At 38.0% G+C, this 25,878-nt stretch overlaps 1 protein-coding gene across 3 annotated transcripts in view; it reads right to left on the bottom strand.

Moving 5' to 3' along the window:
• Positions 1–25,878, bottom strand: part of LOC116167130 (protein lap4) — an 83,364-nt gene that overhangs the window by 28,306 nt on the left and 29,180 nt on the right. For 2 of the 3 annotated variants that reach the window (XM_031482370.1, XM_031482368.1), the window contains exons 3-5: positions 2,390–2,679; positions 1,475–2,186; positions 1,121–1,281 (exon numbers count right to left, since the gene is read on the bottom strand). In XM_031482370.1, the coding sequence (XP_031338230.1) occupies positions 1,121–1,281; positions 1,475–2,186; positions 2,390–2,679 (1,163 nt within the window). The remainder of the gene's footprint in view (positions 1–1,120; positions 1,282–1,474; positions 2,187–2,389; positions 2,680–25,878) is intronic. The other variant, XM_031482369.1, reaches the window with a different exon arrangement.

A 25,878-nucleotide genomic window follows, 5' to 3' on the forward strand; every position in this document is an offset into this window, starting at 1 on the left:
GCGTTTTTTCTTTCGCGACGGTTTGTGAGCGTGTACGCTAAATGATGGGGTGTTCCACCTAAGATATATCTGGACCACCAACTTGAAAACATTTTGGGGGAATTCCTCTAAACGAAATTAGATTGCCAAATTTTAAAAATATGCCAAGGTCGAGATATATAGTTAGCCAGCATATGTCATTGGCCACCCTGTATTGCTTTATTCGCTACCGAAAATCACAATTTTTTTAAACCTACCAACTGGTTTTCCTACCAAGATTGCAATAGAGCTCTACATTGCATTTTCAATAGAACTCTTTATTCTAACTATCGTGAATTTATTATGTATTTCATTTACGGTACCTGAAATCCTTCCTATTCTGCGAGTGACTCTTCTTCCTTAAAAGCAATCTTACAATCCTTCTAGTGCTGGTATTGCTAAACTACTATCACACGTCAATCTTTATAAAGCATACGATGGCACTTTCAAGAACTATTCAAGTGATTTTAAGTTTCATATACAATACAAAACAATATATAATTATTTAATTTTGGGAGAAGTCGATATTAAATCGTATTTATAGAACCCCACCATATTGTGAGTGACTTGATTTTATACGATTTCCTACAAAGCAAAAGGTATTTTTATAGTGCTCTACAGATTCCTCTGGCACCCTAAATAACTAAAAATACTAAATGATACTACAATTATATTACAAATTTTAATACTTCATACATAATAGTACCATAAACTTGAGACATTTTAAACATCAATTGCATTGACTAATTGTGAGTTACCATGCCAAACCTTTTTACCTGCCTAAGCCATAAAAAAGATTTCTTATTTTAATGAGATCAATCAAATTTCCGGAAATCAGAACTCTTAACTGCCTTTTCGGTCTTTGACTGTTACAAGATTATTGTGGACGGCACATAGCACTGATAAATAATCTTTAAACAGACAGAAACCCATCACTTAAGATGTAGTAAGTCATGACTTTAACTCTAGTAAAAGGAACTTGTGTCAATCACACTTCATATAAGGGATTAAGCATATAATAACTGTCACTAGACCAAATGGCGCGATTGACACAACTTCTGAACCAGATCCACAACGAGCAATGTGTAGAAATTGGGCTCACCTCTCTATTGTCGTGGTCCTGGGGATCGCTGAATTTGACGGAATGAGTTCGACTGGCCTCCCTCTCTTCCCAGTCTTCATCGCTGCCACCATCATCTGCGGCCAGAGCTCCGTTAGAGAGAGTGGGCGTGACATCACAACGGTACAAGCGGCCATCAGAAGCTGATTAAGTGCAACATACATAGGATAGTGCTTTAAACAATGCGGGTGCAATTGTGTACAAAGCAAGAGTGGATTTTAAATAAATGGCGGAATGCACAAATAAAGTAGTGACAGCACATCGACAATTAAGCATCCCACACTTTAAATTAGATACTTTGTACATAGAAAATATTAAAGAGGAAGAAAAGCATACCTATGATTGTGGGCTGATATTCTTGCTGCGGCAGTAAGAAACACGTGAGAACCGTCTCGCCGGTACCAGGATCCGTATCCGTTTGGAAAGTTAGAAGAGGTTGAGCTTGATTTTCACTTAACCAAACAGCTTTGAGCGCCAATTGGAGCAGAGAAACTGGTAAGTACGGCAGTCGATTTCCAGAAACGTCCAACACATGAAGCCGTTTACATTTTCCTATCGTATTCGGCATTAGTATTAGTCTATTGTCCCGTAAACTCAACACTCCCAATTCCCGTAAATTTCCCACCTCTTCTGGAATTGTAATGAGACTATTTCGGTCTACGTTTAAGTTTGTTAGTTTAACTAGTCTGCCTATATCTTTAGGCAATTCGCTTAAAAAATTCTCCGTCAAAATTAACTCTTGTAAATTAGAACAACATCCTATATTAGAATTTAATACGGTTAGCCTATTTTGGTCCACTTTTAAAATTGTAAGTTTATCTAGCTTGCCTATGCCGTCGGGTAACGTTTCGAGTACATTTTGAGATAAATGTAAATCCGTTAGACTTTCTAAACCTGCCACTTCCTCGGGAAGCGATTCTAGTCTATTTTCAGATAAATCTAAACAGGTTAAGTTTTTTAAATATCCTATTTCGGGAGGTAGCCTTTGTAATTGATTGTGATCCAACCACAATTCTTGTAAAGCTGGTAGCTGCCCTATATGGGTTGGCTGAAATAATAAAACATGGTTAAACTATGCACTTGTAATCAGTTAGAATTTATAAATAAATTAGACTCGAAAATCGTAACCTTTTGGGTTAGGTGTCTCCACCCACTTTAATCAGTGGCTTCATTAGAACCAAAAATTGGGGATAGTTACGCTTTAACTTTCTCTTAAAATGATTCATAAAATCGTTGCGTAAGATGACTTACCAATTCTTCTATTTCATTATCACCTAGATCGAGTCGTTCCAATTTAGATAGTTGCGCCAATGACGACGGCAGTTCCTTAAGTAAATTTTCGCGTAATTCTAAAGATGTCAGCGAGGTTAGCAGTCCAAAGTCTGCAGGTAATGAAGTAAGTGACATATCGTTGAGTCCGAGGACCGTAAGGGCTCGTAGCTGACTGAAAGCAGGCGGTAGCCTTGGAATGGGGTTCGAACTGAAGTCTGCCACCTGAAGAGCTCGCAGTGCTCCAATACTTTCGGGTATGTCTGGGATGTCTGAAAAAATAAACATTTGTTTAGATAATGCAATAGTTCATGTCAAAATTATGTATACTTTTAGAATCCCTCCTATGTTATGCTTTTTTTTAAAAATCCAAGGAACGAGATTTTGAAAAACGGTTTTCACTTGCCTCTTTGGATGTTATTTGGCTACTTCTTCATAAAGAAAAAGTCATATCATTCCATTTGATTTTTTTAATTTATTTAGGATTTTGAGTCATAGTGTCAAAACTAGCCCTCTGGCGGAAAAGGATTCAACTAAATTAACTATATTTTGGTTGATTCTCATCGCTCAAGGAATGCTCTTTCCAACCATACATAATTTGTTAAAATCGATCAAACGGTTAAGAAGTTAAAGCAGATTATTGCAAAAACAATTGAACATCCCACACCATCTTTGTTTTTCAAATTACTGAGTTTTTGTTTTTACGAAAATTATAGATAAACTGGTTCTCTTTAAAATTGTGAAAAAAAAGTTTAAGTTTATTATGCGAAATTAAAAGAAAATCCAATTTGAAAATTTAAGATGGCAGTTACGCCCTCTGCTGGTCAATTTTAGAACTTGAAAATATTTTCCAGCGATTCTTCATGACCGATTTACCCAATAATTTTTTTTACCCCTAAGTCATATTACGAACGGTTCTCGAGATATGGCCGAGGAAGAGTCTTATTGGGTCACCCGGTACATACAAATCAAAACAAATATGTAGTTTTGTTTAAGAATATTTGGGTAATTCGGTTGAAAAGCCCAAATATGGCGTTAAAACTGCGGTGCTTCGTATATCGTGCGAGATATCGAGGAACGTCTGTCATTGAAATTCCAATCAGTCATCCCCTATTTTTATAGAAAAAATCATTCTATACAGTTTCAAATTGATTAATACTTTCTGTTGAACATTTTTAGGGCATTTTTGAAAAAAAATATGCTTATTATATTCGTTCTAGCTGGCTGGCTGGCTGTCCGGCTGAGATCTCATCAATAAAATTACAAATAGCTAGAGACTTCAAATTTTCACTAAAAACTTTCTGCTATAGTGTAGATGTGCAGGGTCTAGTCTACTTTGAGTTAGCTACTCATGAGATAGATAAATTTTAAACTTCGCTAATAAAATAGTGATCGGTAATACCAAAAATGCGCTTTCAACATGAATATGCTGATTTACAACTTGTTTGGTAATACATAAATTGATTTTGCTGAAAAAGTGAAATTGCTATCGGCGCTACTGGTTTAACCTATAGTTTTTCATGTTTCAGTTAAGCCTATCTGATCCTGGTCCTTCGTGTTTTATGTATCCCGGGTTCGATTAACAAATTGCAGCGGATAAGTATGCTCCTCACAGTTCATCATTGTTTTCCCTTCCCTTCAGCCAGGTCGCCAAGACTAGTCGAATATTCAAATTTGCGTCACTTTTTCTGAAATATATGGCGCATTTTTGTGTAATCTAGGAACTACTCCCACAAATTTCTTCGAATCAGAAGTTTTTGGCTGTGGACTGAAACTTAACGTTAATCCGAAGATTTCATTGCCGTTTCTTCAAGATAATAATTGTAATTCTTACAAATATGTCATGTTTTAAGCCTGGAATGAAGTATTTTAGTGACATTTTACGAAAATATTGCCATAATGTGGATCAACGCCAATTCCCATTCAATAGAAGCAGCTCTTCATAAAAGAGAAGCATCTAAATAAAATGGAAGATACCTACAATCAAGAGTCTCACAGTCCCACAATAGCAAAAAAAATAATTAGCAAACTACCTACACTAAAAAATCCATTAGTTGATTTCAAAAATAAAAAAAGAACGATTTGAATTCTTGGCAGTATTGAATGGAATTCGTAAGATCGTTGTCATGCGTTATGGTCATTTAACCCAATGACTGATTAGTATGTATTCAAAGTGAAAGAACCCATCAAAAATTCAAATCTACGATGAATTTGAATTACAATTTGCACTTTGCAATGTAACAAAAATAAATCAATGTGTAACACCTTTAAAGGCACCTGACTATAAATAGATAGATCAGCTATAAATGAAGAGATTCCACGTAACATTTACAGATGTACGAGTGACCTTGCCCTGTTGCAAACTCAAGGTTGCGAGGGTTAAAGACCCAATACATCATGAAATATTTACTTACACACATTAACTGAAGCATTTCATAAATTATTAGCGCCAGTCGATTAAATTTAAGCATAAAATCACTCTTGTGTATAATTAATTAACAATTAAATAAATTAACTATGGTTGCTTTGTGAGGAAAAAGATATCTACTTTACATTCAGCATTAATTCCAATTTTCAACAAACAAAATTTATTACATTATGATCATGATGACATAATAATAACATAGTATTACTTCATACGCCATAAAATAGCACAGAATCATCATTCGTCCGGTTTTTCCGAATAAGAGTGCAGCGTGACCTTGACTCTTCGGACACCAGATTCTGCACCAATAAATGAAATAAACCTCTCGCCAGGAAAGATTGCCGGCCACAGAACACTTGATCCCGATCTACGATCGATGTTTTTCAAAAGATTGTAAGCGACTTCCGGGATAGTATCGTGTCAATGTTGAACAAAAAGACTCTTCGTTCAACATTAGCACGATCCTATTCTGTAAGTCGCTCGCATCTTAAGAAAAACATAGATTGTAGATCGACACAAGGTGTAGTGACCGGCAATCTTTCCTGGCGAGAGTTATATGATATAATTGGGAAGCACTTATAAATGAATTGTCCTTTTTTTCGGCATTGAAACATCCTAATAATCTAACTCGTAATCTAATAAGTAACTGTATTTCATCATGCTTTCTATCTATAGGTGGATTATACACTGTGTCCAAGATAAGGATGTCCGAAACCATAGAAGATACGACGATGGTCAAAGAAGATACGCAATTGAAGTATTAGAAAACCAGAAAATTGTCGATTACTTCGGCACACCCGTCAGAAAAATTGAACTTGGCCGCTTTCGTTATTCTTTTTTTCTGAGGTTTTTGAACAGATACAAAAAAAATCTTCTCATTACCACTTTTTGAGCTCTGAGCGTTGAGCTAACAGTTTCCAACTTTTGATTTTTGAGTGTGCCGTACGGCGCACATCGTTGCATTCGTAATACAAAAAGCTACTCAATATAGTGCGTACTCTTTAGAGACCATATCAAAAAAAAATTATCAAAGTCCTCGTTTGAGATCGAAGGGACTTCAGCGCATTTTTGTGTGGCAGATCAGTATTCTATTAGCCACTTTCGACTCAACCATCAATAACAGATCTTGTCGAAGGCTACTACATTCACTAACCGCTTCCCACTTTCCGCGTGCACCCGCAATTCGCTTTTAAAGATTTGACTCCACCATCAGGAAGATCGTGTCGGGGGCTACCACATTCCCTTTGACGGTACCCACTTCCGACGTTCGGTTCACCCGCAATTCGCGTTTGAAGATTTGACTCCACCATCAGTGAGATCGTGTCGCGGGCTACCACATTCCTTTTTACGGTACCCACTTCCGACGTCCCGTTCACCCGCAATTCGCGTTTGAAGATTTGACTCCACCATCAGGAAGATCGTGTCGGGGGCTACCACATTTCCTTTGACGGTACCCCCTTCCGACGTCCCGTTCACCCGCAATTCGCGTTTGAAGATTTGACTCAACCATCAGGAAGATCGTGTCGGGGGCTACCACATTCCCGTTGACGGTACCCCCTTCCGACGTCCCGTTCACCCGCAATTCGCGTTTGAAGATTTGACTCCACCATCAGTGAGATCGTGTCGCGGACTACCACATTCTCTTTTACGGTACCCACTTCCGACGTCCCGTTCACTCGCAATTCACTTCTATTGGCGACACGAGAAAGAGAGACAGCGATTCGAGATTTACGAAACGTTAAACCGCGTGAGTTCGCAACGGAAGGTAAAAGGCGCCCGAAGTTGACTACTTCTCGAAGACGCGCGCGCGCGCCTCGCAAAAGGTCGTTAATTTCGCCCCTATGACAAAAAACAAAATTCCGCCACGCAGGAGTTGTGCGCGTTTACAACATCTTTCCGACGACACCAATTTGAAAAGAATCGGACCAAAACTGTAGTAGAAGATAGGAAAAAACTGAAAAACCTTCACGTTAGTATACTACGCTCGAGGATGACGCCCAGATGTCGCCAACCCCACATCATGTAGCCATGTCCCTAAGGTTGACAAATTTCACGGCCCTGTAGATACACGTACACCCGTTGCCTTTCTACAAGAGTTCTTCTACGCGCCCACATTTGCTGCCAGCCAGCCAGCCAGCCAGCCAAAGTGAGATTAAAAGCTACTTTTTACAAATAAATTTGCAAAAATGCGCTAAAAAGTTGATGATGTCTCCGAAATGAAAGTCTCTCAACGGTGTCTTGTAGATTGTAGAGCTCAAAAAGTGACAATGAGAAAGTGTTTTCTTTTTAAAATAAAAACAAAATCGGAATTTTCTGGGTTTCTTTACAGCATCCCGGCTTCATTTTTTATTTCTGATCTACAAAGTACATTAAAAATAAAAAAACCCGTGTGTCCTCAATTTTTATTTGCACAAAATTACACAAAATAAATTATTGAAAAGCTGTGTTTTTAGTCCGAATTTGAAACGTTTTAGTCTAAATACGTCACAAACCTACAATCAATCACGTAGAAGTGAGCCGGCAACCTTGTGCAAGGGTCTGACGTTTGTCGGATTTGACGTTTTAAGCATATATATAAGAGAAATATATGGTTTTAAGAGGCATGATTAACTGCATCTAACGCGAAAGTGAACGACAAGTGACAAGTGCCGGTGACAGGTGACGCATTTTACAAATGACATTCTCCTGCAATATTGCCAAGTCGTTATGTCATCTGAATGGTTCTAGGAGCTGATTAGTCGGGCTTATTACGTCACATAGCCCGCCACAATCATATCGTTTTGAATAAACCCTTAAAACCGCACATGTTCATTATTTTTTTGCTAATCAGCCTCTATTTTTAAATAAACTTTTACTGTCCGAAAAAATGTTTTCTGGTTTCAGGTACACGATTATTAAATTAGAACTACGGAATTCAACTATACTGTAAACCCCCATTGTGGCATATTTTCTCCGAGATTTTCTCTAATTTCGCCATCGTCGTATCTTCTATGGTTTCCGAGATCCCCATGATAGACATTTTTATCTTGGACACAGTGTATAACGATTTGGACAGCTCTTGATCAAGAACTCGTGGTAATTGAAAATTCATTAAATTCGCTACCCAGACATTCCTTTGATTGATTGTCAATTAAATTGGTGCATAAATATCGACTTTTACCTGCCTTGCTCAAAACGAGATTAACGGAAATGCGCGTCTTGGGCGTCGAAATAATTCAGCACGGCCTGTTCTCGATAAAATCAGTGAACACAACAATTTTAAGATCTGCTAGTTAGGTTTTAGCGGTAAGTTTAAATCTTTACTCCGAAAACTGTAGAAGGAAGAGAAAGAAATGGTTCTCATGACTAATTCATTAAGAATAAATTTTAAAATTAGGGGGCGAACTTCAGGTGAACTTTTTTTTCACAGTTCTGAAATAAAATTCCGAAAAAAAACTACCCCTTGCTCAAATATTTTTATCGCAAAAATCAATCGCAGTATTATATTTGAAAAATTCTTGAAGAATTACGTTCATACAACATATGCAAACAACCCATATTATTGTCGTTTTCTGATTCTGACGAGAAACGAGAAAACCGGAGAAAAATTATTTTTTTTTAATTTAAAAAATCGTTAAAAATATTCTCGAATGTTTTTTATGTCTGTCAACCAAAACAGAACTTGGGCGTTGGTCACATAAATAATATGTACTTTACTAACACAAGTGCCGAAATGAAGGTTAGATTAAATATTAAAGATCATGTTTTGGAAACTCAGAACGTGCGCAGTCCATGTTTTTAATCCAAAGTACAATCCCCCCCTCATTGCGAAAAATGAGTCATCTTAGCCATTCCTCAAATCTCGCTCAAAACCGGCGCCCAATCTTCCGGCCTACTTTCTACCACTGAGGAGGACTCTCGGGAGGACTTACTGCTACTCTTTATTGAATCCACGAACTTATAAATTAAGATGGACTGCTAATGCTGAATTAACAAATGACACCTACATGGGGGTCGCCATGATGTGCACTCACTTGGCGCGAAATTCAAATCAACTAATAAACAAGCATTAACCCAACATTAACCTCACGTTTTCTAAATAAATTACTGTGACACATGTCATTTTCCAAGGCTGCAATAGTCTCAAAACTTGAGCACTAGGAAAATTCCCCTAGAAAATAACTAAAACGTGCACATCATGGCCGCGCCCATGCTAGGGCCATTTCTACCTCTATGCAACTGTTTGATCAGCAGTCCATCTTAATTTATAAGTTCGTGATTGAATCAGTTATGACGTCCCAAACGACGTACTGAGGTTAGAGAGCAAGAAGAATTTGGCTCCGAATGATTTTCATCCCGTCCTCAAATCGAAAACAGGATGACCACATTTCAAAACACAACAGAAGCTCCAAGATATGCATGCGGTCATAGCCATAAAGAGGAAACTTAAAAAAATAATTGGCAACAATATATCAGTAATTTTCCGCATTTTTCGCCACTAAATAGTTGTGGAAATCTGTAATTTTTAGAATGTTTGGCACGTGCGAACAAAAACACAATGAAAATGGGCAAAAAATCGCGAACAAAACACCCACAATACAATAATAACGTAACTAGGTAAATATTTGTTGGCTGTTTAGGAATGGTCGTCTCCCAAATAGTCCAGTCAAATTATCATAATACCTTGCATCAGATGTGTCATTTCTATTTTTTTTTTATTGTTAGGCTGAGTATGGATGTCAAAAATCCAAGTTTTCGACATCCAAAGACCTGTGCGAGCGACGCAGCACTCGAAATTACGCCATTTTTTCTATTATTTTTAGGTTTTGGTTAGTTTTAGTTCTGAAGGACAGATTTAAAAAAATTACTGTCGTATACTTTTTTAAACTAGACAAAATTTGTGACAATTCAAGCCCTTAACCGGTTCTGTAAGAGTAATAGTTTTGGAGATACAGCGTTTCAAAAATTCGTAAATTCTTCAGTTTTAATCAAATTTGCCTTTTTTCGCATAAAAACCTCATGAACATTTTTATAATTTTGTTCGTTGGGGGGGACTTTGTGGTGAGGAGTCTCCATAAATCCGCACAGAAAGAGCTAGAATGTTGATATCCTGTGGATCCCCATCATCTCCCATGATAAGAAAGTTGTCATCTTCTTCTTCTTCAGAAGATCCACTACCTGTTGCATGAATTGCGAAATCGTTGAATTTTTTCCTCTTGTCTGACCTTGCTCGACCATTCAAAACGTACACCGAATGTAGAAGATCTGTGACAGTAGCAGAAAGCTTACTCACAACACTATGGTTTGAATGAATAAAGCACCATATATAAACATGGATATTTTTCCACTATAAGACAAAAATCAATATTTAATTTGCTTTCATTATTCGCAATTTTTAGCACTTCTTCAACGAGTTTATTACGACTCACGACTTACGACAATTCATCGTGCATATTTTGTAAGTTTACTTTCTGCGCAAAAAAACGCAAATTTTGATAAAACTTGTAAAACTAATAAATTTACCAATATTTGAAGCGCCATATCTCGGAAACTGTTAGACTTGCAGAGATCGTTAAGGGCTTAAATTCTCAGAAATTTTGTCTAGTTCAAAAAAGTATACGACAATAATTGCATAAAACTCGGTTCTTCAGGAGTAAAACTTACAAAAACCAAAAAATTGTAAGAAAAATGACATATTTTCAAGTGCTGTGTCGCTCGCACAGATCTTTCAATGTCGAAAACTTGGATTTTTCACATCCATATTGATCCTAACAATTTAAAAGAAAAATTAGAGATGACATATCTGATGCACGGAATGCCCATTTTTTGGTCTAATTTGACTGTACTAAAAGAAATATGATAAACAATTTGATATGTACGTTTTATTTGCTTTTACTAGAATGGTCTACTGTCAAAATCTCGAAGCACACAGATAGAATATGATCTCCACCGAGGAATGCACATATCCATTGAAATTTAAAAGATTCGATTCACAACTGCAACGGGAGTCCGTTACCTGATGTAATTTAATGTTTACTTAATTTTTTCGATTTGTATGCGGGCGAGTGGTGTGTTTGTGTCGGGGTGTAAAAACTTGAGGCGTCTAGAAGGGTCACACGAAAATAGGTAGATAGGCATTGTGCGCGGGTGCGCCATCATGTTGGTATCAAACAGTTTTTGTGACTGCCTCCAGATCTTGCAAAAAGCTCCTTTTTTGTTTAATAGTGGTGAGGAACGAAAAGAAAAGGCGTGGGCGAATTTAAATTTTCTCCACCTTGGCTAGCAGTGTCGCTGATTGAAAAGAGTAGCAACAAAAGAGCACTAGTACCAGTGCCGGTTCCAAGCACGTATAAAGAGGGACCCATTGCAGATGAAGACATGGAGCGAAAACTGAGATCATTTGTTACACATACCACAGAGGAGGTGGGGGAGACAGGTCAACAAGGCAGCCAGAAATATCGTAACAATATGGGGGCACAAATAGATGAGCATAGAGAACAAAATCGTTAATGTACAAAACATGTGTAAGATCAGTACTAATATACAACTAAAACAAGAATTGAACCAGCACATACAAAAAGGACGATGCGAACAATAGAGATGAAGATGATTAGAACTGTCAGACACGTAGAATTAGAAATGAGGATACGAGAGAAACAGGAGTCCCAAATGTGGTGAGATCAACATGAACACGACGACAAAAATAGAAGATCGTCGACTATAAGTAGAACCCGGAAAAATCGTAAAGGACCGCCAAAAAGACCCCCAAAAAGACTGACGGTTGAATATTAACATCACATTACATCCTATTACAAAAGGAGGAAGCAGGCTCAAGCGTGAAAAATACGCTTTAAACAATCGCGCGAGTGCGAGAAAGGGGGAGTTTACTTTACGCCTAAAAACGTAATAACTAACTCCAGCAACAACAAAAATGTAAAATAACCATGCGCAGTGTTGGCGTGTGAAATTCGAAAATCAGTGACGTTTTTTTTGTGACGTTGTGTGGGTACAAATCGTAAAACCAATTTTTATTCGGCCGACAGAAACCGTATTATAACGAAATTCAAATTTCCCCAACATTTTGGCTAAAATTATAATCGCCTGTATGTCTGAAATTAGTGCGTACTTTAAGAGCTTTGTGTAACCAATTAGTCGTGTTCCAAAAACGACAAAGCATGACTGTCTTAAACAATTTTATTTTTAGATAGGTAGGTACTTATCGAACTAAAGGTTTATGTTTAGAAAAATTTTGTAAACAAACTGTCTACAACAAAATTGGAATGTCTATAAATACAGCAAAAGTTAGTATTAGTGCAGCGGGTTTACATTTACAGCTCACTATTCATTCTAGATTGGACAAGAAGACGTTCGTACCAAAGAAATGGTAAGTTTAAACACAAGCGTCAAAGACGTTAGAAGTGAAAAGCGACAATCACGTGAATATGCAAAATGCTTTTAAAAGGTCCCCCGTATGTTTACTTCATTCGTATCTCGTATCTAGTTAGCGTCAGTGCTGGCAATCGATTATGGGGCAAACCGTAAACAGTTAAAAAATGCCGCTTTTTATTTTCTTCAAAATATAGGATCCAGCGAGACCTTTTATTAGAGAACCTACCCTGAAGTATGACAGCAATTTTAACCACCTATTACATCCATTTCGCACACCAATTACGCTTACTAAATCAACGTAGTATGTGTTGGTCTGGGGATCAAGTTTTGCTTCCAAGCTTCAGATGGCAAAAAAATGTAATAGTGGTCAACAAGTACTAGAACAAAATCAGTGAACGCATTTCGAACAACTGTATATTTAAAAATTATCAAAGTCCTCGTTTGAGATCGAAGGGACTTCAGCGCATTTTTGTGTGGCAGATCAGTATTCTATTAGCCACTTTCGACTCAACCATCAATAACAGATCTTGTCGAAGGCTACTACATTCACTAACCGCTTCCCACTTTCCTCGTGCACCCGCAATTCGTTTTTAAAGATTTGACTCCACTATCAGTAAGATCGTGTCAGGGGCTACCACATTCCCTTTGACGGTACCCCCTTCCGACGTCCCGTTTACCCGCAATTCGTGTTTGAAGATTTGACTCCACCATCAGGAAGATCGTGTCGGGGGCTACCCATTCCCTTTGACGGTACCCACTTCCGACGTTTTCACCCGCAATTCGCGTTTGAAGATTTGACTCCACCATCAGGAAGATCGTGTCGGGGGCTACCACATTCCCTTTGACGGTACCCCCTTCCGACGTCCCGTTCACCCGCAATTCGCGATTGAAGATTTGACTCCACCATCAGTGAGATCGTGTCGCGGGCTACCACATTTCCTTTTACGGTACCCACTTCCGACGTCCCGTTCACCCGCAATTCGCGTTTGAAGATTTGACTCCACCATCAGGAAGATCGTTTCGGGGGCTACCACATTCCCGTTGACGGTACCCCCTTCCGACGTCCCGTTCACTCGCACTTCGCGTTTGAAGATTTGACTCCGACCATTGTGAGATCGTGTAGCTGCGGGCTACCACATTCCCTTTTACGGTACCCACTTCCGACGTCCCGTTCACCGCAATTCGCGTTTTGAGATTTGACTCCACCATCAGGAAATCGTGTCGGGGGCTACCACATTCCTTTTGACGGTACCCCTTCGACGTCCCGTTCACCCGCAATTCGCGTTTGAAGATTTGACTCCCACCATCAGGAAGATCCGTGTCGGGGCTACCACATTCCCTTGTACGGTTACCCCTTCCGACGCCCGTTCACCGCAATTCGCGTTTGAAGATTTGACTTCCCCACCATCATGAGATCGTGTCGCGGGCTACACATTCCCCTTTACGGTACCCACTTCCGACGTCCCGTTCACCGGCCGCAATTCGCGTTTTGAAGATTTGACTCCACCATCAGGAAGATCGTGTCGGGGGCTACCACATTCCGTTTGACGGTACCCCCTTCCGACGTCCGTTCACCCGCAATTCGCGTTTGAAGATTTGACTCCACATCAGGAAGATGTGTCGGGGGCTACCACATTTCCTTTGACGGCTACCCCCTTTCCGACGTCCCGTTCACCCGCAATTCGCGTTTGAAGATTTGACTCCACCATCAGTGAGATCGTGTCGCGGGCTACCACATTCTCTTTTACGGTACCCACTTCCGACGTCCCGTTCACTCGCAATTCACTTCTATTGGCGACACGAGAAAGAGAGACAGCGATTCGAGATTCACGAAACGTTAAACCGCGTGAGTTCGCAACGGAAGGTAAAAGGCGCCTGACTACTTCTCGAAGACGCGCGCGCCGCCTCGCAAAAAAAGGTCGTTAATTTCGCCCCTAGGACAAACAAAATTCCGCCACGCAGGAGTTGTGCGCGTTTACAACATCTTTCCGACGACACCAATTTGAAAAGAATCGGACCAAAACTGTAGTAGAAGATAGGAAAAAACTGAAAAACCTTCACGTTAGTATACTACGCTCGAGGATGACGCCCAGATGTCGCCAACCCCACATCATGTAGCCATGTCCCTAAGGTTGACAAATTTCACGGCCCTGTAGATACACGTACACCCGTTGCCTTTCTACAAGAGTTCTTCTACGCGCCCACATTTGCTGCCAGCCAGCCAGCCAAAGTGAGATTAAAAGCTACTTTTTACAAATAAATTTGCAAAAATGCGCTAAAAATCGGACGGATAGGCGAACATTACGATCTCATAAAGTACACTCAAGCTAGTTCATAATTAGCAGCCACATGGTCCATTGGTCACTACCGACATTTCCACTACTATTACTTTGGCTGTACACAGTTTGTATACATCGAAATTCTTTTTCAATTTGTAAAATGAAAAACAGTCCAAATACCAAATGAAACTAGCCACTGTGCAAAAGTTGTTCGGTGCATTACAAATTTACAAAGAACTTCCTCTTTCATGTTTAGGAATGTGATGCCTTCGACCATAAAATTATACATTTCTAATAATCGAGTGCTAATCGACCATTTACAACCCATTAAACTATTCATGTGGGATCTCAACTCGGCCTATGATCACCCGATTTGATAATTAAACCGTAATTCATTTCGTGGAGCGAGGTATTATATGACACGCTATCCAATTATAAATTACTTACAGAAAAACTAATTATCATATTCGATTCGAATTGACGTAATTGAATGGTTCTTTAATTACCTACCTACCAACCGAATTAATACAGAAGATTAAGCTTGGGTTTGGTGCGGATTGAGTTTCATTTAATTAAAAATATTTCTGCATTTTGATTACCTATATTGAAAAGATAATTGCTACTATGTCGAAAAGGTTGGTATACAGGGTGAGACGTGCGTTAACCTTCTGTAGGCGGTAGATGGGGCCCAATTAATTGGTCAAGAAGCCCCAAAGCAGAACAACGGGCGATAGTGCGACTTTGTTACAGAAACAAAATGAATGTTGCAATTGGCTGTAAAACCATGTGCCAAATTCTTGACAGAACAGCTTCCTAGTCCGAACCTGATAATAGCGTTGGGCAAAAAAATCGATTAATCGATTATAATCAAACGATAATCGGGTTTGATTATTCTATTAAATTAATCGGTTATTTGATTAATCGATTGTTTGATTAATCAATTATTAAGTAAATTTTAATTGATTATTATTAGCTGGATCATCAGTTTACGCAAAAAGGAGCACTCACAGCTCACAAGTATTATTTTATTTTATAGCGGATGTTAAAACGTCACTTTAAGCAGCTAAAATGAATTAAGATTGTATCATCAAAACTAAAGGACACCTCATCGGAGAGTAAGCTGCCTAATCATTTATTTTTATTTATTTATTTTTATTTTTGACCTTCATTTTCAAATGGACAGGGTTTCACCCAAGGCTGTTCTACCAACCAACCCACTATGCATTTGCAAATATCCATGCCCGAACCCGGATTCGAACCAGGGACACTTTGTTGATTATTGATTAATCGATCTGCCTAGTAATGAACGATTTGATGAAAAGAGTAATGGAATTATTTTATATTTTTATTATTAAATAATTAACGTATTAATGCATACAAACAGATATTTATCACTCCTTGTATGTGACAATCGACTTTTGATTAAACGATTAGGTGATTAATCGATTATTTGATTAATCGATTAATCAGTGTAATCGATTATTTTTCATAATCGATTATCGATTATTCAAACCCGTAATCGCCCAGCCCTACCTGATATTTAAAAAAAAGCTTTTGACACTTACGTCCTTCAAGCCCCATTCAGATAGGCGCAGGGCCGGCTCAACGCAAAAGTTACGTGTAAGCAATCACTAAAATTTGCGCCTCTGCCCGTCTCGCTAAAGCCTGAATAATGGGAATTTTTAGCAAGCAAGTTTTTAAAAATGAAAAAAGTTTTCGAGTAATTTTAGTGCATTTTCCATGAATTCATCAGTACTTCGGACAGGTCACACAACGGACTGTTTGTGTGTACACAGGAAAATAAGTTATGGCATAAATATTCTTATAAATAAGAAACTTAAGAGTGCGTAGTCGGCGCATGCACACACCTGATGTTTAAAGTATGCGATATGTTTGCCTTTACTAGAAGAATCTCAGGTTAAAATTAAACAACAATCTCTATAAGTAAGAAAGTTGACATTGCGTAGTTTCCGCATGCGCACATATTTTTTTACAAAATGCATATGCTTGTCTTTACTAGAAGCATCTGTGGTTAAAATTTTAAAGAAATATGTCCATAAATAAGAAAATCGGCATCGCGCAGTTTGCGCATGCGCACATTAACCGTCAAAATTTTTATTAGTTGAGGTGCTAGAGCTACCGAATGCAAAAAGAACGAACTACATATCTTGAAAACTGTAAAAGTAGTCAAGGCCTCGGACGGACAAACGGACGGAGAAAGTGGCCATAATAACGCCTTCCAACATGAGTTGGAAAATGCGCTAAAAGTACAGGTTGTTAATTAATGTCATGCAGATATTTCAGAGGGTGGTAGCACTCGTCAAAATAAGAACAAAATGCAAATATGTGCGTGGTTTAAAGGACGCCATTTTTGTTATACAGGGTGGCAAAGTTTCAATTTTGTTCACGTATTTTGCGTTTTCTCTCGTGTTCTGGGATAATTGTTTCAAATTTGATAGATCAATTATTTTTTAGAATCTCTACAATAAAGTATCAAAATAGTTGGTCGCAATGTATAGGGTGTTGCATTTTCTATGTCACCCTGTGTAACGAAGACGACGGCTTTTAGACTATGCATATATTTGCATTTTTTTATTTTGGCGAGTATCGCCCCCTGAAATATCTGCATGAAATTAATTAACACCCTGTATATACTAGTGAATTCCGTACCGCCTATCAGGCAATGTCCCGCTAATTCCAATTCAGCGGAATTGAACATTAGGTTACCTATTTGTACGTTTATTGTGTTCCCAAATTTTTTTTTTAAAGCAGTTGTACAAAAATGCCGAGCTTTCCGAAGGGATAACGCGTCTGCTATTTATGAATATGCTTCCTGTGTACGGATTTTTACGTCTGTGGTCCGTCAGTCATTAAACATAGCATGCGTAATTTTTTTGCGCCGCTTCTTGTCTGCGGCGTAAGCGACGGGTTTTACGTCATACTTTCGGCACGCGGCTGCAAGTCGTCTGCACTGCACATGTCATTGTGTTACACAAAGCACACAGCACACCACAACAGCACTGCACTACCACCTATACTATTTGAATGGGGCCTTATGCCTAATGTACACTGCCAAAATTTTAACGAAAGCCGACAAACATATTTAGATTTTTTCTCCGTTTTCTTTAGATAATAAATAATTATACAGTGTGTTCGAAATAAGAGGGTCACCTCAATACCTTTTTTATTTGCACGAGAAATTAGTCAAATATAATTTTATGTGACATTACGACCTACCCGATTCCCATTTGAAATACACTGTTACATCTAAATAATACACCAATTGGTTGGTTAGTGTTAAATAGCGTATTTACTTCGTCGTACTAATAAAATACCTTGTATCACTTTTTAGCGTAACACAACGAAGTTGAGGTAAAGCTTATGTGCTCGTGTTTCCGTCCGTCCGTCCGTCCGTCCATCGAGATCTCGGCCCCTGGGCCACCTAGAGACTTCGGGTTTTCGCTAATTGATAGCTGTTATGGTCTATATTTGCCCAATTCGATCAGTTTCATTTAACTCCATATTTTGCGCAGACTGCGCAATGCCAACTTTCATATTTATGGGGATATTTCTTTGAAATTTTAACCACAGACGCTTCTAGTAAAGATAAACATTTCGCGCATAGTAAAAATTATGTGGGCATGCGCAGTGACTGCGCAATGCCAACTTTCTTATTTATGGAGATATTGCTTTGAAATTTTAACCACAGACGCTTCTAGTAAACGCAAACATTTCGCACATAGTAAAAATAATGTGTGGGCATGCGCAGTGATGTGTGGGCATACTGCGCAATGCCAAATTTCTTATTTATGGGGATATTTCTTTGAAATTTTAACCACAGGCGCTTCTAGTAAAGGTAAACATTTCGCACATAGTAAAAATTATGTGGGCATGCGCAGTGACTGCGCAATGCTAACTTTCTTATTTATGGAGATACTTCTTTGAAATTTTAGCCACAGGCGCTTCTAGTAAAGGCAAACATTTCGCACATAGTAAAAATTATGTGGGCATACGCAGTGACTGCACAGGTTGCTCATAGCCAACTTTCTTATGTATGGTAATATTTCTTTGAAACTTTATAACTTATAACTCCTCTCTTTCTCTGGACGTGGATGTGCTTCAATATGCAGATTCGACATTTTGTGTGCTTTTGGTGACGATGCGTCGTTTCAATACTTTGTGTTACGCGGCAATACCCACGAGTGGGTTTTGGAACATTTTTTTGATATGTTTTGACGTATTGGACAAATTTCTACCATTGTCCTTCTGATAAAACAATGTGCAATAAATATATTTGCGTATTTTTAAATTGAATTTTTGATACTCATCTCCTCCTACATTAATACAAGTTTAGCGAATTATGGCCCAATTTAAAATATATTGACTCCAGGTTGGCCCAACCATTGAAATATTTCTGGCGGCGCCACTGCTGTTACGAAAGCCTACTCTAACTATTTGTGATTTCCAAAGATTCAAAATATACCGGCTGGTGATCGAAAATCACCATAGAAATTGCAATAGTAATATTTTTATTTCCGATTATTGGTTTCCCTAATTAATTTCCCTATTATAAATAAAATCTATTTACTTTTTTGTAGAGAAAAAATTACGAATCCGTATATACTATTATTACATATATTTAAAAATTAAAAACTGCCGCCAGAAAGTCGGTAATGACATGGATCTATGAAATCAAACAAAAACGCCTGCATTTGCCATTAGTTTGACGTTTATTATTTACTATAAGTAATTATTCAATTCTATTATCTACAAAATATATCCAACCATAGAAAAATTATCTAAGTCCTCGTGTGAGATCGAAGGGACTTCAGGCCATTTTTGTGTGACAGATCAGTGTTTTAATAGCCAGTGTTGACTCCACCATCAATAAAAGATCTTGTCGAAGGCTACCACATTCACTTTGTCGGTACCCGCTTCCCACTTTCCGCGTGTACCCGCAATTCGCGTTTAAAGTTTAACTCCACCCTCACTAAAATCTTGTCGGGGGCTACCATATTCCCTTTGTCGGTATCCACTTCCGATGTCCCGTTCCCTTCCAATGCGCGTTTGAAGATTTGACTCCACCATCAGTAAGATCGTGTCGGAGGCTACCACAATTCCTTTTTCGGTGCATACTTATATTACACCCACATTTTGGTTGGATTTCGCTAAAAACCTTCCACAAGATAGTACTTAATTTTTGGGGCACTTCTCATTGCTCGAGCTTCTATTGGCGGCACGAGAAAGAGAGAAAGCGATTCGCGATTTACGAAACGTTAAACCGCCTGACAAAATTCCCAACGGAAGGTAAAAGGCGCCCGAAGTTGACTATCTCTCGAAGACGCGCGCGCGCGCCTCGCAAAAGGTCGTTAATTTTGCCCCTAGGCCAAAAAACAAAATTCCGCGTTTACAACATCTTTCCGATGACACCAATTTGAAAAGAATCGGACCAAAATTGTAGTAGAAGATAGGAAAAAACTGAAAAACCTTCACGATAGTAAACTACGCTAGGGGATGACGCCCAGATGTTGCCAACCCCACATCATGTAGCCCTGTCCCTAAGGTTGACAAATTACACGACCTTGTAGATACACGTACACCCGTTGCTTTCTACAAGAGTTCTTCTACGCGGCCACATTTGCTGCCAGCCAGCCAGCCAGCCAGCCAAAGTGAGATTAAAACTTAAAAGCTACTTTTTACAAATAAATTTGCAAAAATGCGCTAAAAAGTAGAAATGGTAAGGTGGTTTTAGTCTGGAAATAGCGCTCGTCAAATAAGTGCCTTGTTCAAAACAAAATAACCCATCGTTCTGTTTCAAAATTCAAAAAATTAAAAGCTATACCTAGTATGCATGAATTCGTAATTTTTTTCTCTACAAAAAACCTAAATAGAATATACCCGGTATAGCTATGATGTTAACAACATTTGGAAATTAATTGGATAATTGGCTCATCCACATTAAGTTACTAGAATTGCCTTCCATGAATTTACGCAATTGCATAAGTATGTAATTACAATATTATTACTGTAATCATAATTCTTAATTATACAAAATGTAACAGGTATCATAAATCTATGAATAAACACGTATTAGTTCCTAAGTATGTTTAAATGATGCTCTACTGGAACATACGAGGGAATACGGCTGCGTCAGCCGCCAACAATAGGTTGGTTTCGAGGTTGACTCCAGAGTTGGACTGGGTCACTGAATTAAACTGGGTCACTGGGTTACGTCATACTCTCTTCAGTTAGACCCAGTGATCCGGTTTGACCCAGCGACCCAACTTCACCTGGGGACCCAATTTGACCCAGTAACCTAGTTTGATCGAATGTGATGTTTGCTTTAATACTGCCGTAAAAAAACTTTCCATGTCCCGAATTGTATTATAGTAATGTTATTTCTGAACAGTTCATTTCAGTTGCTTACTGCTGTTCATTCACATTTAATTTTTTTCTACTAGTTAGCTTAATCCAAATAAATCTTTTCTCTAAATACTTTCATTGACTACTTGACTACAAACTATAAACAAATGCATTTGATTTTTAAGGTATTAGTTCTCTTGAATGAAATTGGGCCACGTGCTTTGTAACATAACATTTTCAAAAATCTTATGGTAGATCAGTTGCCTATAAACCAGGTACCAACTTACCCATTTTCTAAATTATGTCCTATCAATCAAGGACGTCTTCTTCTTCTTATCACAGGAATTTTTGCGAAATAAAGGAAAGGTGGTGGACAATTTTAGGCGAGGAGACAGATTAGAACGTTGATTCCATGAGACTACTACCCAAATTTGTAAAGTATAATTAAATATTTTCTGAATTATCAGGATTTGTTGGGTAGTAGCAAAATAGAAGCAGTATTTTGTTCTGGTGCTTAACAGTTAGTAGCATTTTGCTTCTTACCCATATTTTGGGATTTACGGAATTTTAGGCCACATGTGTCACCACTGTGGGTAAGATAAACTCCTTATCCTCATATCATTAGTTAACGTGTTTTCCCTTTTAGCCAATATTAGATTAGGATTGATTTCCATATAAAAAAACCACCGTACCAAGTTGTAACAGCCATAACATCTAGGTAGGTAGCTGTTGTCCGAGATGAAGTCGCTTATCGACTATTCTATTCTAGCTGTTTTAATTTTTTCCTTTAACTACGAGCATTCGTTGTCCACTGGACCACTCACACTCCTTCCACAGTTCCACCAAGGAATCAGGAGCATTTCTTGCTACTGCGTATTTATTCAACTACGCCAGCAGACCGCAAAAGACCTCGGACTCCAACCTACGAAACTACCCCTCCCCTACGAATGCAAAGGTCAGATCTATTACACTTATTATGTACATTACCATCTAAAGAAGACACGAAGTAGAATTATTATCATATCACCTCATTCGTAATAATCTTGTGTTTCAATTTTCACCACCAATTTGTCAGGGTTGAATTCGTTGGTTAAAGGTAAACGTTAGGTTATGTATTTATGTGTACCGGGTTATACACGGTGCGGATAAATAGCCGGCTGTTTCCCAGGACCCGTGAGGAGCGCTCTTAATTATTCTTTGCGTGTTATATGAACCACTGTAGGTGAAGTGGTAAAGGCGAATTAACCTCTCTTTTTGCTCGTATAATAACAGATTTTTCCTATTTTGTAAACTGCATAACTTAGACCTCGATCAATATAATTATATTTTTTCTATTTCGGTGTCACAATGATGATTTTGTACAACTGTTTTCGGCCTAAAACAGTTGTACAAAGACAGTGATTATAGTCGTTTTTTTTGGTAACTCATCTCTTAAGTTGGCAGTTACTAGTTAGTACAAGTAGGTACTTCGTTGGGTACTTCCATGTTTGAACTTCAAAATGTCAGTCTTACTACGCTGCCAACCTAAAACTTAACGGCATAAAAAGTGTTCCCAACATAAAACATGTTAGTTCTAATGTTCCCTATAGTTTCTGATAATGATTTTTTTAATTAAATTAAAGCACCGAAATAGAAAAAATAGTATGAAAAACGCGTGTTACAATGCTTTATTGTAATACTCCTATCTTGCGGACACTCGTGGCTACGCTTCGCGTCGCCACTCGTGCCACAAGATAGTCGTATTACAATAGGTCGCATTGTAACACTTGTCTTTCAATATACTATTGTACAACAAATTATACACGCATTAATTTCCCGTTGATTAAACGACCTTGCCGCCATTTTGTTTAACTTATTATATAGGGTCATAGCGATTTTGGAACAGCTTACTCTGCCTGATCAGCAGAGTCAAGTGCTTGGTGGATCTGGCGCCCTGAGCAAATGAGCAAGCGTTAATCAGCAATATAAGTACCCTTAGGCAGCTTACACTTTTTGTGTACAGGTATACCCGCGACCTGCTGACGCTAGCTGGTGTATGGTCATCTCCATTTAAGCATGACTGATTTTAGGTAGTAGACGCTACAGCTTGTTTGTTGGCGAATATTATTGAGGAAATTTTTTTTTAATTAAAAGTTACTTGAAATTGTTTTGGATGCCAAAATGTAAATACCAATACAAACCTAATGCTATAAATTTGAATAAAAATTAACCTTAAGACCTAGGGGTCAACGGTTTAAACTGGGCCACCGGGTCAAGATGGGTCACCGGGTAAAGCTGGGTCAGTGGGTCACCGGGTCAAGCTGTGCCACAGGGTCAAACTGGGTCACTGGGTCAAGCTGGGTCACCGGGTCAAGCTGGGTCACCGGGTCAGAAACTAACTGGGTCACTCTATGCGTGACCCATTCCAACTCTGGTTGACTCATCCAGCATAATCATACGCTGCTTTGTCTAAAGAACCCTGCCATTTGGAATTTTTTTGATCTTGAAATATACGAAGACACCTTTTAACAAGACTCCCATGTACCATTCTAAGGACCATAAAAAAATCACCCAAAATGCAACTACCTCAAAGAATTCAAAGTAAGTATCTGAAGCTTTGCCAATAATTCCTTTAGAAAAAACTGAACAACTTCTCAATCACATGTATTTACTCGTACGTAGCATTGTAGGAGGGTGAATAGTTTGAACACAAACGTTATATTCTTTAGTTTAGAATATCATCAAATGTCGGCAATCAATTAACAAAGAATGTGAACCTTAAATATTAAGAACTCGCAAAAAATAATACATCTTAATTTGGAGACTAAATTTATTCAAAATTAGATTAGAGAAAATTACAATTTTTCTTATCGGCCAATTAGAATAAATAATGATGTAAAAGATACACTCCCTTGAACTTCCATTAATATGTTTGTTAACTGTAAGCAAGTAAAAACAACAAGTAACAAGGTTTTTTTTTAATTTCTTTAATATCAACCTTTCTTTTTGTTATTTGATGTCCAAGATAAGGATGGGCCGTATGAGGATTTCGGAAACCATAGGAAGATACGATGATGGTCAAATTACATTGCCACTTTTTGAGTTGTAAGTTGAGAGATTTTCAATACAACGTTTCGTTTCGTGGAAATCATCAAAAAGGAAATACCTCGGGAAATACTGTATATATTTAGTAGCATTTGTTATTACGAATACAACGATGTAGGGCACACAAAAAAACAAACGTTGGAAACTGGTGGTTTCAACAAGATGGGGCACTCGCACACAACGCCCTAATCGTGAGAAAATCCTATGGACAAATTTTTCCTGGAAATTTGTCCGATCGGTATTCACTATTGATGATGAGTGGGTCATTCCGAGATATTTCATCGATATGGCACATCTCTCGTCAGTTCCATAGTACTTCACCTCTGCTTTAAACTAAACATTCCAGGCACTTCTTAACAATATAAAAGATCTGAATAGAGCGTATACATTTGAACATTCAAAATTTTGATGATGTAACACAGTTTTTTTAAATTTATTCGAAACCCCGCATTTTAAAGGAAAACTAAATAGTACAGTTAGAGTTTTGGAACAAACAGCGACTTTTTATTTTAAAAAACATTTTTCTTAAAAAATGAAAGAAAAGTCGATTAAAGGTACAGAGAATCTAATCTTGGGATATACTGTAGGTCAATTATTTCTCCTGTCCGATCTCGTGTCCGATAGTATATGAGAAATTTGTTTCGTGGTTTACACCGTTTGTGCACATATATATTACTTACTCGTATCAACAGATAAAACTTAATGGGGAAGTGAAGTTCACGTCAGAAGTTGTACATGTATAAAGATAGCTATATATCAGTATTACATGAAACAATTTACTTACCTACAGGAAAACTTTGTAAGTCACTAAAGGCAACTTTCAAAGTTAAAATGTGATTTATACAGTTTTGCAATTGTATGACATGAATCATAAGTTAAACAGTTAAAAATCTAGTAATTTCTGACGAAATAAACGCAGCATATTATATTATAATTCGATGCCACACTTTGTAGTTTGTATACGAGATGAGTCGCGTTTCCTTGAAAATGTACTTTTTGTACTCATTGAATGGAAAGATAATGTTTCCAAGCATCCTCGATGCACGGGAAAACGACTTTCCCGCATCGCGGTGTTTTTTAGTTTCCGCTGGAGAGAAGGGGTTATGCGCGTTCTTCGGTTGGTAGTACTTATTGAAGTCAACGAACGTCATGTCATGGTTAACTGTCATCTGCTGTAAAATCAATTAAACCGTTGGTTGAGGGTCTTTAGTGCAATTAATCGGAAACAGACGTACACTAAGTTTTACGTAAATATATAAACAAGAACTTATAACGCAATCAAATTATTTTTCAGAATTGGAACTCAAGAAAAAGTAAGATTTATTGTTAAAACGTCTTAAAATGTGACCAGTGATATTCTGCAACTATTCGCATATGCAGTTTAAGAAAGCACATATTAACACACACAAAGCTTCCAAGGATTTTAAATGTAATGAGTGTATTTACGCAACTCAAGATAAATCAAATTTGAGAACACATTTGTTCACACATGTCTTCTGGGAATATTAAATACGATCAGTACACTTACGCGACCAATAACTACGCGACCAATAAGAGCACTCTTTTCAAAGCATATTTGTTAACATTGAAGACTTCCAAGGATATTCAGTGCAAACGATGCAATGCCGTGACCAGTAGTAGCACTCATTGCAAAGGCAAAATATGTATTAACCAAAGATGTGGAAGTTTTAAATGTGACCAGTGCAATTAAAAGTGGGTAGTTACAAAATTATGTTACCAACCAAACATATGATTGTGTTACCAACTCATGATTAAAAAAAAACTAATTTACAAAACTTTATTAATTTTGACCTTTTTTTACGCAATTCGTTACAAAAAATATTGTACCTAACTCTTTCGGAAAGAATTTTCCCGCATTCGCACTAAATGCAGCACTCCCTACGGTCGTGCTGCAAACAAAGTGCTCATGCGGGAAAATTAACTTACCGAAC

Source organism: Photinus pyralis, unplaced genomic scaffold, assembly GCF_008802855.1.
Source record: "Photinus pyralis isolate 1611_PpyrPB1 unplaced genomic scaffold, Ppyr1.3 Ppyr1.4_LG3b, whole genome shotgun sequence".
NCBI lineage: Eukaryota > Metazoa > Arthropoda > Insecta > Coleoptera > Lampyridae > Photinus > Photinus pyralis.